Consider the following 18,728-nt stretch of genomic DNA (forward strand, 5'->3'; position numbering starts at 1 on the left):
GAGGCAGGGTTAAAATCTGGCTGGCTGGGTGTAAAGTAAAGTAGTGAACTCTAATCTTGTTCAGTCAAGTGCTTCAAAGGCCAACACACACACTGACCTCCAGTGGCAGCTGGATACAGTGCAGTACCTAGTCTCTTTACATTAGATGTTCATGTGACATTTAAACTTACTGCAACAGGTTAAAAACTTGCATACCTCTGGTAAGAAGAATGGAATTTCATCCCTACTGGGACAAATCTCACTAATAGTATGCACAGTTCTGTCCAACTTTCAAGGTCTGTAAACAACCTGCTTTTTGGCTTGATGACAAAGCATTATTGAGGTGATCTGCTGGGATTTAGAAGATTTAATAATTCCCAAGAAGTGGAGGAGCAGCCTAATGAAAGATCATAGAATAGAATAAAATAGAACTTTCGTGTACACCAGAGTGGAAAATAACCATATAACATAAGACACCATATACATATAATCCTTCATTTAGAATACAAAAAAGAAAACTAAAAAACTTGTTAATAGAGTGCCGTTGTTTTCTCACAGCAGAAGTGTATTTGTTATGTTTGTTGACATAGGATCTAAAAGTGTCCTCAGACAAGGTCATAACCTAAATTAAGTACTCAGCTGACATTTTATGAAGCCAACAGTAAAATAATTTCAACCTTAAATCTCTTATATCTGACTTGTTGAGTTTAAGTTATAATAAAGAGTCTTGAGGCAGATTCAATAAGGAGCTGTCTTTGCTTTCTTTAACAGGTTTGTTGCATGAGCATACCGATTTGCAGCTGCACTTACTGCTTTTTTACTGCACTTATGAAGGACAAAATTACTTTTTTTTTTTCAATCTGCTATGAGACTATTTGACATTTTTTATTTTCATACATGTTGCTTGTTTGTTTGTCTTGTTGAGTAGAAACCACGGTTATCATGTGCTGTAACTGTTAAGATGTGCTGCAGGCAATAAATTGAAAACAGTGTTGTTGTTCTGTCGTTAAGCAAACTCATACCAAAAGCAACAAGTGACGGGAAGTGGGTTGTGATACCAGGAAATACAGTAACTTACTTGTATGCCAGTGTGGCACTGAAATGCTGCTTGATGTAGGCCTCCAACACTGTGTTGAAGTGCTGAAACTTCCTGTCAGCAATCAGACCTATTATGTATATCTGGCAGACAGAAGGGAGAAACAAAAAGACGGCGTGAGTTACATGTTTACATAGCAGCAGACATTTACAAGGCAGATGAGAAGTTATGTACTATCATCTGATAGACGTGTTTATTTGGAACGAGATGGATAGGTAAACACAACAATGTCAGATTCGATAGACACAGAGGCAGCCTGTCAAGAAATCAGCTGCATCAGTTGACAAGTAACACACAGAGTCAGACACACAAGCATTCACAGAGGAAATAAACACACCGCAACCTCTCGCACACTCACCAATGCGTCGAACACGAGGATGTCGTAGTCGTCAGTCTGAGAGTGTTCCATCATGATGTTGAACAAGGCATCCAGAGTGTCCTGCAGAAACTACTCACACACATACAGACAAAGGAAAGGTCAAGTGAGGGCGCACACATGCCTGTCTACACATCACTTGTAATCACACCACTGACCTTGACCACCTCCTCTCCATCAATCATTTTGAGTTTGTCCAGGTTGTCTTTTAGGAGTTCAGGTCGAGTCCTCCACTTAAGCAGACCCAGCAGGCCCACTGCAGAGGAGAGACACACGGAGATTATTTTCTGTTTTAGTTGCCTTAACTGTACATAGACACTTTGTCTTGCTTGAGAGTGGAAGCTGATCGAAGCTATTGTAATGGAAATGTCATCTTAGTTGACTATTTAAGTTTCTTTATTGTTTGTTAGTTTTTCCTTAAAGATTTAACAATATTTATCTCCTTCTGTGTTGCACGCGCTGTATGTGGTTGTTGAACTGAACTGACCGGTGACTTGACACTTTTTTTATGTGATGCAAATGTTAAGAAGTTGAAATTGATAAGTTGTAACATTGTATCAAAAGTAGAGCTGAAACATTTAATCAATTAACTGATTACTTGACAGAAAATAAATCTGCATCAATTTTGATAATTGATCACTTGTCTCAGTCATTTATAAAGCTTAAATACATAAATGGTGGTTCCAGCCTCTCATATGTGATGATTTGTGGCTTTTATTTGGTTTGTATCACCATAAATGAAACACTTTTGGGTTTTGGATATACTGTATTTATATTTGGAATACTGTTCTTCAGACAAAAAAGTAATTTAAAGATGTCACCTAGGATTATGGGACACTGTAATCAACACTTTTTACTATTTTTTGACGTTTGATGTACTAAAACAATTATTCAAATGAAGTAACCAATAGATCAAACAATAATGAAAATAACTGTTAGCTTCATTTCAGTGTTTTCATCTCTGACTGATGAGCAACAACAAAGTAGCAATTTGTCAAAGGATGATTCGTCATGTGGACAGTCCCGGTTCCTCTGGTTAGTGAGACTATAAACTGACTGTTTAAATCCACAGTTTCTGTCATTAATTCTGCTACAGTTTGACATGGGGCAGATTTCCATGTCTCTGAGGGGCTGCCCGCTTGAAGCTCACTGCTTTCTCTGTCCAATAATTTCCGACACACCAAGCCAAGCTGCACATCTGGTGGGTGGCCCTAAACGACACTGTGTGCGTGCATGCCTGAAAGACTGTGTGTGTGTGTGTGCGTGTGTGTGTTTACACGCGCAAATGGTACAGGTGATTAATACTGAAGGATAATGTTCATTATAGTGATGGACTGGCTTCCTCAGTAACAGCTGTTGCACTGCACCTGTGTCTGATGCACTTTACTGTCTGGAGTGTACGTGTGTATGAATCTGTGGATGTGCACTTCAGCGTGTGCGTGTCTGCTTGTGTGGCTGCCTGCCAGAGTGTGTAGGACAAAATGACGACACTCCCCACTAATAAAACCGGTGTATTCATACCGTTCTCCCAATCCTTTGCTTACTTTCCCGTGACCATAACACACACACATACCCGCTTGTACTCATGCTTTGGGCAACAATATCCTAATTAACATATTGTTGAATCACCATTAATTGGCTGAATGTCTCCTTTACCCTTATCTAACCTGACCTTACACTTTAATCATCCTAACTAAACCTTTAACCAGAAATCTAAAAATAATACTTTGCTTAATGAGGTCAGCAAAGTGTTCCCTGTATTTCACCACCAGTTTTCTAGGTTTTCACAATTTTTAAACCATTTAGGCTACAACTTGACATCTATATGCACACTGAACCAGTAGTATTTTCAGACTTGAAACTCTTAGATCTGCATTGTCCTCAACTAACCGATGATTCATTGTTTTGGCTTGGCCTAATTACTTTGTTGAAGGAAGGTGTTAATTAATGTTTTTTGACGTGTCAGGTTTAATTTCAAACACCCTCCCCTCATAATTTCCGCCCTGACCTTTCTTGTGCATGTGGGTGTGTGTGTGTGTGTTTCTGAATTGAAACGTCCTGCCCTGCCAACTTTAAGTCTCTAGAGTGGCTTAATGTCAACACAGTGTCACAAAAAAAAACTATCTGAGCATTGTAACACCTGTCACACACACACACCTACCATTCTGGGTAAGCTTGGTGGAGCAGACCAGGGTTGAGATGGTGAAAGTGTCTCTAGAGCTGACTGACAGGCCTCCGCTCCCAGACACGCTGCTGGAGCTGCGGCTCAGCGTTGTCCCTTTGTGGGGGTCGCCATGTTGGTTGCGGGTGGAGGGCAATGACAAGTAGCAGTTCACATCCTCCATGCGTTTGCTGTCACCCTGAGGGGACAATGTAAATGAGTCATTTTTAACCCATTATGCTGACACACCAGATGTTTGGCGGCTGGTGTAGCGGCAATGGGACAAGAATTATATGTCCTGCATTTATTCAAAATGTCTTGATGCAAATATGGAAGTAGAATGCATAGGGACAGTGGGATTTGATACACTAGCAGTAGTCATTTTTTAGGCCAGCCCTAAAGGAAAAAATGACAAGCAATGATTGAAGTTGCCACCCCCACAGCGGTTGTCCCCTGTGATCACAATTTCTTATCTTCTTCTGCACAACACAACTTCGGCTTGTAAACTCATAACTTTGGAAACAGTGGGGCCAGGACTGCTTGAAAAAACAAAAACAACACTAACTATTAGAGTATTTTTCTTCTTAGTTAGGAAGTGCTGAAAAGATAATACTCAACACACAGGATAGCAGTCCAAGACATATATAGAGAGAAATATCCTAGTATCCAGTTTTGATTTTCTACTTTATCAGTTTTATTTACTTGAACATACTTTACTGTACATTCTTCCATATATTCATCTTGAGGTCATTGATTCATTCATTCAAAACTCAACTCTGCCCTCTTTAATGCCAAACCAGTAAGTAATAATAAGTGAGTGGGTGGAAAATGGGAGTAAGAGATTGAAACCATGAGTGGCACAGAGATCGAGAGGAATGCAGGGATAATGAGAGATAATCAAGAAAGAGGGCACAAGGGACCCATCCATTTGGTCTTTGAGTGAATCACGAGTAATTAATCTGCATTGCGTTTGGCATTTAATCAATAATGGGATTCAATCTTAGCTCTGGCTCATTTGGCAGGAAATCTATTTGGATTCACTCAACCTGTCTGGGTGGCCATAATCTCCTGTCCAGACTTACTGTATGTTTAGTTCTGCTTTGATGATATGATGGTTACAGCTGTGCAGATGTCTTCAAATTCTTTCTCCAGTATAAACTTGTTTTTTTCAGTCTGTCTGTTTCTGATCTGCCTTTATCAAATGTGTTTTGAAGAAATCACCCAGTAGGATTCAGTGCCTTGTAAAGTCTACCATTCATTTCTCACCTCTATATAAATGAAAAATGTCAAGAATGAACTGGGGAATGGCATTGAGCTTTTGTAGAGTAAGAATGAACTTCCCTCTTTATTCATGCCTGATTAAGAATGATGAATCAAAATAGTCCTGTAGACTGGTTGTGTTATTAACCACCAGTTGATGAGTGGTCACTTTTATTTGAGGCAGGATTCCAAGATATTGTAGATTTATTGTTGTTTGGCTGTTGATTGCAAAACTGGTTGGTCCAACAGCGATACAAACTGTGACCCTTTCTCCTCATAAAATGCTCAGTATGTCATTTATTTCTCTCAGAGGCTCTTTTGCATCTGTATAAGTCTGAAAGCTTTGCAAGCTGATCCGCTATTCAGTTGCATAATAGCATTATTCTGAAACTTGGTAGTCAAGGAAGGTGAGATTTAGGTGAAAATGAATAAGTAGCACCTCTGCTCTTAAATGAATCAGCTCTTCGGGGAACTGAAATGTATCTCATTTATTCGTTATTTGATTCATTTAAAGGGAATTCGCTAGAAAATACACTGAATCCATTAATAAATTAATCTGTTTTGTTTCTGCAACCGTTTTATTTTGGGTTCTGACCTTGAAAACCACAAGGTCATGGAGTCCATCCTGTAGAACTGTCCCATCATCCTTCATCAGCCGCACAAAGGCCATGGCAAAGTTCTTCTCACTCTTGTCCTTGGCTAGAGATGAAGGAGAGGGACGTGCAAACAGAAGAAGGGAGGGTCAGGGGAGAAACACATCAGGAGAATAGAAAGGGAGGAGGGAGGGATGAGAATTCAGGCACGGGAGGAAGAAAGACTGTTGATTTGTATAATCAAGTGTGTGTAATGATGCCTTTGGTAATTTTTTCCAAATTGCTTCCAATCATTCGGTCCTTTCAGTGTTACATTATGCTTAGAGGATCCAATGAGAGGAGAGGACTTAAATGTGTGGATGTATAGAGAGAACAGACAGGCAGGGAAAGAGTCTCATACTCACACTCCTGGGAGGAGCGGTGCCTGAACATGAAGCGTAAATGAATTTTGTGCATCTCTTCCAGAGTGACTGCCACCTGGAGGACATTTCGTGTTATTAAAGAATATAAAATAATATATATCTTCTTACATTTTTAAAATGGACACAATGACATTGCAGGGTTTATATTCTAAAAGTAGTAGCTCAAATGAGGAATAAAAATGTTGCATTATAAATAGACATCTCCAAAACTGAAACTGAAAAAAGTTAGTGTCTTGTAAAGAAGGAAGTAAAACTATGACTGGCTCACACACATACATACATACACACACACCTTAAATGTCTCCATCCAGCGGGGCTGTTTGACTTGGTAGTAGATGACGGATCGGTACTCACCGACCGCCTTATCCCCTGCTCCCAGACAGATGGAGTTCTAGGAAAGTGGAAAGGAGAGAAAAAAATACATGTCATACTGAGCTGAAGGATTTGATGTTTGTGTGTATGTGTGTGTGTGAGAGATTCCATGTATGCCTAAGATGGATTTTTATACTGGGATAAAGCCACGTCTGTGTGACTGTGACTATGAGAGGCTGAGTAAGCGCTTGATCAGTGCCGTGCTTGCTCACTGGCCCATGCCACCTCAATCTCTTCAACAATGCACACACACTTTCGCACCTGCACACACCTCCCTCCATTTTCACACACACATACCAATTTCCACAAATCCCTTTTACGCCCTGTCCCTCCTCAACCTCATCTCTTCCTGCTGCTAACCTGTATGACCTTGCCCTCCTCATCACAGACCCACATGATGACCTCCACGTTTTTCTGTGTCGTCTTGTTGTACTTGTCAAAGTCACCGCCCTGCAAGGTGAGGTAGATGTCATTTCGAACATCTCCTGGCATGATGATCTCCGGGAAGCCCAGCTTCCGGGCCACCACAGTGCTGCGGTCCACCAGGTGAGGGTATTCCTTCCGAATCTGAACTATGTCCCCTACCAGAGCCTTCATGGTCACCCAGAGACCTGCAGGGAAGTGGGGTTAGAGAAGGAGGGAAGGCTGTATATTAACATTTGACCAGTATACATTTTGCAGGTCCAGGATTAATAACAGAATGCATGCAGCTGTTTAAAGCTGCCTCAAAATTTACTGGTGGATGAAATTCCAGGATATGTTACTAAATAAGTCGACAATCTGAAGAATATTACATTAATAAAATCAATAGATACATTAGTTAAGAAACTATATTTTATTGTGGGATTTCATTGAGGGATGTCCATTGTTAAAGATGAACTTTCATTATAACAACTGTACTCAGCAGTAACTGGCAAATATTCGACATTTATTGGCAGTTAGTTCCTGATTTATTATTTACTTGCTCCTTGGCAGTTATTCGAGGTTTTGTGTCTTTGTGTACAACGCTGCAAAGAGTCACAGGCTTGAAAGAAAGAAATATCCTCCAGTTATATGTATTTTAAACGCAACCATGGTTGATCACATAAAACAACTCTGGTAAACACAGTGTATGTTAAATCCACATGTAGGGTTAAATTTAAAATTTCACAATACTTTGTAGGGGCAAATATTACTAAATTTAAGAGCATTTATTTGGACAAAAAGGTGCCATTACAGGCTAATTTAAAGAGGAGTCAAAAATAAGCCAAATGAAAGAATAATACATTTGAAGGCCGGCTACTATTAAATCTGAATTTAAGACCGTTTCAAAACCTACAGAAACCTTGAAACATGATGACTGACAGCTTAGCTTTAAGTGTGATCCACTTTGTGAAAAATGTCAAGTGTTTATCTACTGGGAACATCATGTCATACTGTTCCAAGGTCAACCAGGAATGTAAAAATGTCTACTGTTGTTGCAGACTAGACTGCAATCAACACTACAAAATTTCTAGGCCCTGTTTGTGAAATGGGTTTAAGATAACGGAGTGAAGGGCACAAAGAAAGCGTGAAAGTATTACTATATTAGGCAGAGACTTACTCCTAAAGTATCTGAGCTCTTACTGCTTTCAGAGAAATTATGTAAGAAAGCAAAGACAAGGAATGGACAGAAAGGGAATAAAGGGTGAGCTATTTTAGGGAAATACATAGTTGGTGAAATCTAGACTATGTCACAAACCCACATTTTTAAGGCTAACCACATACCTACAGGGAATGCTATGTATGTGTACGTGTGTGTGTGTGTGTGTGTGTGTGTGTGTGTGTGTGTGTGGTGGCAGAAGCATCTCAAAGTGAGAGGAAGGAGAGATTAAGGGTGAGTAATGTTAACAGAAATCAGGTGGCCTCAGGTGCTCCTTTCATATCTGCTCATTCAGGTGCTCTTTTCATATCTAGGTTATGCCCAGGGCCTCCAGGAGCGAGAGGAAAGATAAAAGCTGAACGATATAACAGCACAGTCCCACATGTGGGTTTAGTCTGTGTGGAACAAGACAGTGTCACCCAAAGGGGCTGTCAAAGTTAACTATAAACATGAGGTAGTGGGCAGCGAGACTGGAGGCTGGTGAGGGAGAAATATAGGGTAAGTAGTATGAAAACAACGGCTCAAGGGAGCATGCTATCCATCAGGATAATGTCCTTCATTCTCACCCACAGAGCAGAGAGAGGAATTGAGGATACGATGAGAAACGGCCATTTTATCTGACCACAAATGACTGCAGTGTACACTAACTTTGGCAGAGAAGTCACGCGGCTTACACATTTGGAAACAGACAGCAAAGCCTGTAACTGCAGAACAGTACCTTGGCCACCGCTGTCTCCTCGTAAGGTTGTTGTCCCTTTGTTTAGCAAGGTGTGGAGAAAGTCATTCTCAGCAACAACCCTGCAGCCAAACAAATGCCCATAAACACAAGAACAAATTGTGCTCATACTGAAGCCTTCAAGCACACAAAATTGCAGTAACACTATTTTAATTCCAAGGAGTGTCTGTGAACAAAGATTTAAGTTTCTAAGAGAGGAAGACAATGGAGAGAAGGAGAAAAAAATGGGACATACGGGATGAAGGGAATGAAATACTGCTTGTCCTCTTCACATTCGACCTTCCCTTTGATGATCTCACTGATGTCCATTACTGCAGAGAAGAGAAAATAAATATAAATACATATAAATGTGTATGTGATGACAAGATCAAAGGAACAATTTGTGTATAAAGCTCTCTATCACACACTAATCTAGCAAAACAGGCCTCACCACACATCATAATAGCAGTTTTGTAAGGTTATATGAGTACATTGGTAACTTATTTAACCTAATGGAAGAAACAATTGCCTAAAGTCTAGAAAAAAATACAGTAGACCATCAATATTTTAGTTTTTTTTTTTTTTTTTTGTCCAAAAGATGACTGCAGCTGTATTGGGAAGCTCCCAGGTGTAAATATGGACCATAATACCTGAAGCAGCTGACAAATCAGACAAAATTAAAGTGACCTTCAGGGAACAACATTAAAATTGACTGAAGAGGCTACTGCAGGCCATTATCGAGGCAACACTGGTGAAATTAGGAAATGGCATGAGGCAAAATAGCCGCTTTCTGTCGTCAAGTGTATTGCAGCTTTCAGAGTGAGGTTCATAAAAGCAATACCGGTAAATATTGGCAATGAAGATAAATCTGGTTGATTAGCTATTTGGTAAGTCTAATAACTACAATAAACACTTTGCAGATTGCTTGATTACTAGAATTGACAATTTACTTTTGACCAAAGCTTTAAAAAAAACCTTAAATGTCTACTCAAGTACCTGCCACCCCAAATGGCCGCCTGAGACCCTGAGTGCATTTCTTGTTGGTCTCTTTCAGGTCCATCCTGCCCACTCTCACTATCTGACAGATCAGATAAATCTTCTCCCTGCTCAGGTCCTTGTTCCCCAAGTCCTGTTAAATAAAGACAGGGAGTGGGAGAACAGCGAGAAAAGAAAGCAAAAGAAGAAGTAAAGGGAGGAAGAAAAAACGAGTAACAAATAGAAGAATTAAATGGTGGAATCAGAAGACACAGGTTCAGTGGGAGAGAAAGAGGAAAAAACAACATCAAAACAAAGCGGATTATTTAAGTGCAATCTTCTAAGAGATAATAAGTACATTCATTCCTATACTGCAGAGTGTTTGTAGTGCTAGGAAACAGTGTGACAGTACCCCCCTGTGGTCACTTACTGTAAAGACAACTTTCAGGTTGTTCAGCATGTCAATCTCCTTGGGGAAACCTTTGCTGCCCCAACGTACCAGGTAGTTCTCACTGCACAAAGGATGGGTGTTAAAAGAGTTAAATGATACAAATCACATCTGTTACATTACTGTTCTGTAATGCCATTACACAATATTTTGACATAAAACCACACACACTATCAAAATTGCTGTTGCACTGAAGATTAAGACCCCCATAACTGAAAATCTGCTAATTCACTCAAGTTGCCCAGCTGAAATTCAGTTTTGGCTACAGCTACAGAAAGTGATGAATTCAAGAGATAGAAATTTTATCTCTGTCTAATCCTGTTAATCTGGACTCGCTCACATACCCATATGTACATTGAAAGGATTACTGGTCATTGTAATGCTTCCTGTTGTGTCTACTGGCCACAAAGATCGCTTCCTTAAGTGATTTCAATGTAAGAGATGCAAGACAAAATCTAGTCATTGTTCTGTTGAAAAATCTTAAATTAAACTGAAGCTAATATGAGGTTTCAACAGTCTGAGTCTGAGAACCTATCCTTTAAATTGTTTGCCTCTCTTATCTTTCAGTACTCTTTGGGGGAGAATCACAGAGCAGGCTGGCTGGTGTACATGAGTATACTGTACGCAGTTCACCGATGTGACAGTACATAATTTTTGTGAAACTGAAGTTTAAATGACAGGCCTGTGGACCCTAACGTTACCCGCTGCATCTGCATAATAATCTAGGTTTAAGAGCTAAAAATACAACCCTGCTATTCCAAATTGCATTTTTCCTGACATACAAGCATGTATCAGAGACTGACAGAGGGATGAATAGAAAGATAGACAGACAGCAAGATAGGCACATAGATGAGCAGCTACAGTTGGATGAATCAAAGCCGCAAAAAAGTTGATGCTTTCCCAAAAATATTTCTGTCATAAAACCCTACTATCTGCCAGTTTTTTCAGAGAAACACACAGAGATAGACATGGTGAGGGAATTAACAGTATAAAAAGAAAAAGCTGAGCATTTAACCAATCAAACAAACAAAACACAAGAGACGGAAGAGAATTAGACTGAAGGACAAACGTCAAGAAAGTAAAACACTATCAAATTGTGGCGAATATAGATTGAGAAAAAGAGGATTGATCCAGGTCTGTTTTAACATTCCCAGCTGTAGTGGCTGAGACATAGAGATACCCAGTATGACAGTGAGTGACAGGGCTTAGCATCAGCACTGTCAGGCAGCACATATTGCTGCCAGTCAGTATGTGCTGCCCTATAATTTCTGTTTTCTGCGTTATTATTTTGGGTGTACCATTGTTCTAATTTAGTGAGATTCAACAATGAAGGAGAAGATAAGTGAGGAAACAAAAGGAGGAGAAGTACATAGACATGAAGAAATGGAGGAGTAAGGAGGAGAGTGTGTGTGGGTTGGATTCTTTCACCCACCTTGTTTTCTATCTCTTTGTGACTCAACACAACACCCCAAAATTGATTTCAACATTAACATCAGTTTATCATTTATCACAGTTTAGATGCCTAAACAGACACATTTTACATGCCTGTCAATTAAACATCATATTAATCTTGGGCTTCAAGTCCTCAAATCATCCTGAAAACAATAATACAAATCCAAAACATGAGCGTGTACCACTGTATGAGTCCAGGGACTAAAGCTAAGAGAGACGGACAATAAGAGTGACACCTGATGATGGCCTGTTTGATGGGGTCATAAAGGGACATGAAGAGCTCCGAGTCTTCTCCGATGCGACAGACAAAGTTCCTGACAAAGACGTAGAGGCTGTGGGTGGGGGAGGACTGGATCCGTGCTGATATCCCACAGTGATCTGTCTGGATGTTGGACTGCAGGGGAGGACATTAGTTTTAGAGGGTTAACTTGGGACAAGGGTTTAAGAGAACAGAACATGAGCCAAAACCCTTCACTTCAAGGTCTTGCTGCTATAGTGCTATAGCCTAATTGGAGTTTGGTAAGGGAGAATAAAATCACTGAATAAGAAATTCTGAATAGAATAAATTCTCTTTCTAATGAATTAATGTTTAATTGTAAAAGAGGCTGTAAGAAGCTCAATTTAAGTCAGGCCCACATGAGGAAGTGAAGACTTAATTAGGCTTTGCTGGCAGATATGATTGGTAAGTAAAATTTATTAACCATGACATTTTCATGCAAATGTATTCGATTTTACTATCTTCTTTTCAAAAAATCCAAAACAAATGACTCAATTGTGATTCCACCCATATCCATTTCACGATAGCTTTTTACTTAATGTGATCTTAAACCATGGAAGGGGAACAGTTTCTCATAACAAATCCCATGGTACACATCTCTGGGAAGCCTGGGGCAGACAAACCACAGAAGCAATATCAAAGGAGTTGCCAGATAACTTCAGTTGTAATTGCATCCACACCAACCAATAAGATCCTCTCTTTGTCCCAAGAAAGTGTGTGTATGGCCCTCCTCGTCCTGGGTTCTGTAATTTTGGCTCCCTAGTGCACTGCATTCTTATCCTTCCCTTACCTGCTCCTCTTTGATGCGTTCATTGATCTTGGTAGTGGCCGCCTCATGGGCCCGAAACAGGCTGATGACACTAGCCTGCTCGGGGTCCAAGATGTTTCCATCCTCGTCTCGAACCACCTGGTCCAGCTCCAGGATCCTGAAGTAGGGAGTAGGAGAGTTGAGGAGATTTATGGAAGACAGACGAAGCATAGTGGACAAAAAAAGGGCATCAGGTGGTGGTAGAAATCGAAGAGGGAGGAGGACAGAGGGGGTTTAAAAAAAGAGGAGTACAGCAGGTGAGACAGGAGTAAATTACCTTGTGTTACACATAAAAACTGATAAAAAAAAAAACCCCACTTTGAACATTGAAAATATTAAAGTGTGACTTTTCGTGCAGACATACTTGTTGCCATAGTCAATCTTGGAGGTGACTTTCTGCTTGAGCTCCTTGAATTCGTCATTAGGCAGAGTGCCAGACAGGAGCTGGGAACGCCACTCCATCAGCTCCCACATCAGCCTCTGGACCTCCCTCACACGTGGCCGTTTGTTGGCCTGGAGAATTAGACATATGCTGTTAGATACACTTCAACACATTAATTTGATTCATATACATAAAGAGTGTTTTTGTTTGTTTTGTTTTTACCACAAAAAGCTGCTTCCATATGCTTCCCCACTCTCTCAGTGTGGTGGTCACCTCCTTCACCAGGGGCATCTCTGCAGACACCACCACCTCCTCATCTCTGTAGTCACGCACACACATAAACATTACAGTGCCATTGAATGAAAAAAGAAATCATACGTTTGGAGAAGGATGAAGACTTTTTAATTCCACTTACCCTCGTTTTTCAACGATGACCTCTTTAACATGTACAAAACTGGCAGGGAACACTCCCTATGGAGGAGTATGTATTAAAAAAAAAAATGTGTTAGCTCTCACCTTTCCTAGCCACAGAAACTAGAACTGAAGATCTCTCTGTTGAATAGAGCTGTCTGACATGATGTGTTATTATCACCTTTCGGTCCAAAATCAATATGATGCACAGTCTGGTGTAATAACTGGGTTGTGTGTATCAGCTCTTACCTGTTGGGCCCTGTTCCTAACCAGGTAGCCCTTATACCATCCTGAAAGATAAAAAGGCCATTTACTTCTTACTGTCATCACACCATTTTGTCATCTCTATCTGAAATGTCTTAATGTCTAGACTGTTTATGGGGAGACTGAAACCTGGCGGGGAGCTAGGATTACATTTAATCTTTTGCTGGTGTAAAAATATTTACCATAATAACTGTATTATATATACATATAGTAAACATATTTTTTACATCAATTATCCATCACTTTTTCTATGAAATACCAAATAACATTTGAATTACAAACGATAAGGACTGTAAAATATAAAACTTTAAGCAACTTTAAATAGTGCCAATTCCATAATATGTAAATTTCAGAAAGTAGTATTTAATCAGTATATTTTAGTTACAATATTTTAACATTGCTATGCTTGATATGGCTGGTTTACAATGAGAAAAATAACACATATACAGCAAATTATCAACATATCTCAGTTTTTCCACTAAACATGCTGAAAAAGAATATAAAACGGTGTCCGTAAATGAAGTGAAATGTTTCATATAGTTAATAGTGTCATGTAGTTTTTTAGAATAGTTTGGTGATATTCTTACCATCGCAGGCCTCCAGGATGTGGACTGCATCTCCAACCTCCAGAGAAAGCTGCTTCTCTCCTTTGCCAATAAAGTTCCACTTGACTAAAAAAAAAAGAAATTATTACAGTCTTTAATTTGAAGCGATTTGAAATGAGGCCTTTTAACTTGACACGGATACAGGAAGTGGTGGCAAGACTTCGTTGGTCAGTCAGTCACGGACATCCAAGGTCACGGACTTTCAGGTTTATAGGGCTGGCAAAAAGAAAATATTTGGCTGGACATGAAGAAAGAAAAAAGAAGAGGTTCGAAGAAGAGAAGAGGCAAGAGGATAAAGGTATGTAAGCCTAAACCACAGGAGAGCATTAGCCTCTTACCTTAGCCGCGCTTGTATGCTAAAGTTGCTAACATGCTAACGCGCCAAACGCGATTAGCATCACAACTTTTATAAACTGCATTAAGTTGGTATAGTATTAAAAATACACACGCATGCATGTACCCAGATTCTGTATCTAGACTGCAATAGGTCCCCATTCAAGTGGTAAAACTGCATTAACCATGTTACAGACATATCTATTGTAAGACATGCTAACGCGGGCTAGTATGCTAACGTGGGCTAGCATGCTAACGCGCTAATCGCTATTAGCACCACACACACTACAAACTGCATCAAATTGGTAACGTTACAGTGTTAAAAATACAGAAGACTTCTTTACAGAAGAGTCTTACAGTGGGGACGGTAGTCTGTATAGCATAGTCTTTATAGCGAAGCCATAGTTTTAATAAATAATTTACAAAGGTATATGAATGTTTTGTTTGTGATTAGTTCATCATTAACTAATGTCTATAAATGACTTACTACTGATTGCTATTATAAAGTGTTACCCACAGAAATGATAAAAGTCAATGATTAAAGTTAATACATTTAATGGTACAAGTGTCTTCTTCAATTTAAGCCATCATCTAACATTATCATGTAAGCCATTACCTATCCATTACTTATCTAATATTATCTATGGAGCTGTGATGTTCACATCTGGTGTTATAAAGCATTTAACAGAACAATACAAGTTTAGGCAGAATTAGGTTGAGTTTGGCCTCTGCACTAAAGGGCTAACATTAATAACTCACTCTTCACATCCCCTTTCCAGGAGCACTATTAAAGTACATGATTGGAAAAGGATCACAGGTGCCAGTAAACACAGCTCCTACTGTTGGTGGGTATAAAGATGGTGTAAAATGATAGCCTTCTGCATTTAAAAAAATTAAGTCAGTGTTTAATTCTTTATTTCATGGCAGGTCCACCAGCCACCTCTACTTCTGGTGCAGAGGTGGTCATGTCACCCAAGAAGCTGATAATGCTGGTATTTTATGTGTTTTAGTTAAACCTATAGCAATAGCTACATTTCCCACTTGTTATAGTGCCCTGTTCATCGCTCATAAATAAAATCTGTCAAGTGGGGGGTGTGTAATACCTGTTTTTAAAGGCTAGAGCAACATTATGAAGCTATTTCCAAAGCTGCCAATGTTGAAAAGGCATCTTATCTAAAGTCACTCTTTAAAAGCAGATGGCATCAACCTCTTGCAGATTGTCTTGCATCATAAGTTCCTCCAAGATTTAATGCTAACAATGTAAGTCATTTCAATTCAGTCAATTTATTTTATTATTTATTTATTATTTCATAGCAGGTCCATCAACCTCCACCTCTACCTCTACCTCTCTCTCTAGTGTCATCCAAGAAAGCTCTAACAATGCCGGTAAGTTTAGGCCTAGATCAACAATATATTTGCAATAAATTAACAATTATTTACCACTAGGAACATCCAACGTATGAACATGTCAACTTACTAAACTTAATTGTTTTCTATATTAATCTTCCCCATAGGTCTTTATATGCCTATTGAAGTGGAGAGCAGTGCCAACATGCCTACCACCACACCTGGCTCTCCAGTTCCTACTCCTCCAATGGATCCAGCTGACTGGCCATCAGTCAATCAACTTTCTGTATTTTGCCATGACCTATGACCAAAATAGTGATACATTCTGTCACTGTGTTACTTATGGATGGAATTATAGTGAAATTAAATTATTCCCCTTTTTGCTTGGGGACCCCCCCTGGAACCACTGATTTAGTCAACTGAAAGAAAATTAATCTGCAACTATTTTAATATTATTTTTGGAGAAAAAAAATTCCAGAGTTGTCCGGTTCAGTCCCAACTTTTCAATGAATGACTGGCAGCTTTTCTTTGTCTTACGTGTCTTATGTGATAGTAAACTGAATATCTTTTGGGATTGAATTGTTGGTGGTTGGTGATGATGATGGGCATTTTCACTATCCTATGACATTTCATAGACCAAACCATTAATCAGTAAATGAATCCTCAGATTAATCGATAATGAAAATACCAGTAATCGTTATTACAGCGCTAGATTTAGTGTATATAAGCACCAGCAGCAGTGGTGGCAGCATGTTGGCAGCAGCAAATAAGTAGGTGGCAGCTGCACAGCAGAGCAAAAGAGTGGGCAGAGCATTGGCAATAAAATACACCGCCTAGTACAAATGGTGTATTTGATATGGCCCCACATGTAGCAGTGAAAATGGAGTCTGCACTAGCTCACAAGCTCTGGGCACTAATCATTAAGAGGTTACACAACTGACTGCTAAATAAAGTCTTATGACTGTATAAGAAGTGGCACACTTTTTTTTTTTTTTTTAGACCAATACAGTGAAAACACCTTGTGGATAGCCTGTACACAGTTCATAAAATGATGCTGTCTCTGCTTTTCTAACAACTTATTTTACAGTATTCAGCGATACAGCTTCACCCTACTTCCGTCCTCCACTTCCTGTGTTGTCTTGTACAGACCAGGAAGATATTCAGTTTAGATACAATAGATAAACATTTCACTGAATAATCATACTACAGTATCAGTAATTGATGCTTAATGGCTTTTATAAATCCAGTGTCATTTTGTCAGCCTTAATATAATAAGCAGTAAATTATCTTCACTCTTTTTATATGACATAAACTATACACCCAACTTATTACAATTACTGTAACTGAAATCAATGCATCGTCTGCAATAGGCTAGTGAAACTCTGCTATTTTAATGTATGTCAGAAGTCAGTATTCTTTATTTTTTGTTTTGTCTGTTTCACATATCGAACAGCAACACATGCTGAGGCTCTGCCATGTAGCGACGTCATCACACATACATAAGCTACAGATTGTGCTGAGACGTTGCGTTTCCACAGTTTAGGATTTATTCCTGGTGTCAAAATCAATCTTTCCACATCTGAAATTGTCATTTTCAGGATTAATTTACATTCTAGCTTCTGTGTCAATGCGCTGCATAGTGTGGAATCTATGGTGATTGGTCACTGACTGCCGCTCATTTCTCCATCAGCCTAGGCTAGATGGTAATTTTGTTTATATTTTATCCCTCACACATTGCACTGTAGCCCTTATAAGTTTTGTTGCACTGAAGTTAAATGGCAAATATCATTTTTGAATATAAGTTCTTCGGTGGAATTGCTTCTTCTTATGTGTTGTGTACATCCTGAAAATCTGGCTGTTAGTACCTGCTCACATCCTGTTAAGCAGCATTTCCCCACCCTCATTTTTATACACGGCAACTATAGTTTACCATCATAACTAAACAGACAGACACTATAGAAATATGCATATGCACTCACACACAAACACACGCACAGAAACCCACAAGTGGGCACACACTGACTTACCTACACCATACCGTTCCGCAGTGGTTGTCGCCCAAGGAGACATGACTGCATGTATATCCTATCCTATACCTACTTTGTATTCTTTCTAATTTCTCTCTCTCTCTCTCTCTTATGTTTTTTTTTTAGAGTGTCTGCTTAACTTCTCACTTCTGCATTTTTTTAAAAACTTACAATGAAAGCAATAAGCCCATCCCCCCTTCGCCTCTTCCTCTTCTGTCTCTCCTCTCTTCCTGCCTTCAAGCGGTTAAGGGGAAGTGGGTGAGTACAACAAGGTGGAGTCCTTTATATCATACAGGCCTGCACAATGTGTGAAAACTCAATTTTAATCATTTGGACTGAGTGAATCACCTCATCTGTATTATAACTGAACATTAAACATCAGTAACATGTGAGTCCACTTATACAGACTGGTGTCAGCAACCTGCTGCAGAATCGTTCTCATTAGTGCAAAACTGGGCTTCATGTCCTGTTTTCAAGATGCAGATGTAATTACATGTGCTAGAAAACAGTGATAATTGTAAACCCTTCTCATATCTGATCAAAATATGTACTGGATGCTACGCAGTGTAAATAGTTGTTGAACCACAGATGACTTCTGTCATACATTGTGCCCTCACCTCTTCTCTTTCTGCATCAGAGGAAATAGCTTGATTTCGTGTTCATTTATAGACAACCTCAACTCACTCCTGTTTAGTCCTCAACTCCACTCCTCTCCCTACAGCAAGAAGAAAAATAAGAATGGAAAAACCCCCATGATTAGATGTTTGAACTTCACTGATTTCAACACTAGAAGGCTGTTTTCAC

At 39.4% G+C, this 18,728-nt stretch overlaps 2 protein-coding genes across 9 annotated transcripts in view; one reads left to right on the plus strand and one right to left on the minus strand.

Moving 5' to 3' along the window:
- LOC121901407 (dedicator of cytokinesis protein 2-like) overlaps positions 1-18,390 on the minus strand; it is a 100,362-nt gene extending 81,972 nt beyond the window's left edge. For both annotated transcript variants that reach the window (XM_042418175.1, XM_042418174.1), the window contains exons 1-20: positions 17,925-18,390; positions 14,200-14,283; positions 13,598-13,638; positions 13,353-13,408; positions 13,160-13,256; positions 12,920-13,068; positions 12,538-12,673; positions 11,707-11,864; positions 10,001-10,082; positions 9,592-9,724; positions 8,852-8,927; positions 8,599-8,678; positions 6,620-6,870; positions 6,180-6,278; positions 5,870-5,942; positions 5,468-5,571; positions 3,613-3,811; positions 1,610-1,707; positions 1,434-1,523; positions 1,058-1,158 (exon numbers count right to left, since the gene is read on the minus strand). In XM_042418175.1, the coding sequence (XP_042274109.1) occupies positions 1,058-1,158; positions 1,434-1,523; positions 1,610-1,707; positions 3,613-3,811; positions 5,468-5,571; positions 5,870-5,942; positions 6,180-6,278; positions 6,620-6,870; positions 8,599-8,678; positions 8,852-8,927; positions 9,592-9,724; positions 10,001-10,082; positions 11,707-11,864; positions 12,538-12,673; positions 12,920-13,068; positions 13,160-13,256; positions 13,353-13,408; positions 13,598-13,638; positions 14,200-14,283; positions 17,925-17,967 (2,150 nt within the window). In that variant the 5' untranslated portion in view covers positions 17,968-18,390. The remainder of the gene's footprint in view (positions 1-1,057; positions 1,159-1,433; positions 1,524-1,609; positions 1,708-3,612; positions 3,812-5,467; positions 5,572-5,869; positions 5,943-6,179; positions 6,279-6,619; positions 6,871-8,598; positions 8,679-8,851; positions 8,928-9,591; positions 9,725-10,000; positions 10,083-11,706; positions 11,865-12,537; positions 12,674-12,919; positions 13,069-13,159; positions 13,257-13,352; positions 13,409-13,597; positions 13,639-14,199; positions 14,284-17,924) is intronic.
- LOC121901412 lies at positions 14,213-16,976 on the plus strand. 7 transcript variants are annotated; one of them, XR_006097285.1, is made up of 5 exons: positions 14,213-14,515; positions 15,330-15,367; positions 15,478-15,542; positions 15,865-15,936; positions 16,065-16,976. XR_006097285.1 is itself a non-coding variant. In XM_042418181.1 (5 exons), exons 1-5 carry the CDS (start codon positions 14,332-14,334, stop codon positions 16,305-16,307), a joined length of 627 nt encoding a protein of 208 aa, XP_042274115.1. In that variant the 5' UTR covers positions 14,218-14,331; the 3' UTR covers positions 16,308-16,976. The 7 variants fall into 7 exon arrangements, 6 of the variants coding, with proteins under 6 accessions (XP_042274117.1, XP_042274115.1, XP_042274116.1 ...); XM_042418181.1 differs by having other exon boundaries at positions 14,218-14,515; positions 15,330-15,395; positions 15,868-15,936; XM_042418180.1 differs by having other exon boundaries at positions 14,220-14,515; positions 15,330-15,395.
- Positions 18,391-18,728: the final 338 nt, after the last annotated feature.

Source organism: Thunnus maccoyii, chromosome 8, assembly GCF_910596095.1.
Source record: "Thunnus maccoyii chromosome 8, fThuMac1.1, whole genome shotgun sequence".
Taxonomy (NCBI): Eukaryota; Metazoa; Chordata; class Actinopteri; order Scombriformes; family Scombridae; genus Thunnus; species Thunnus maccoyii.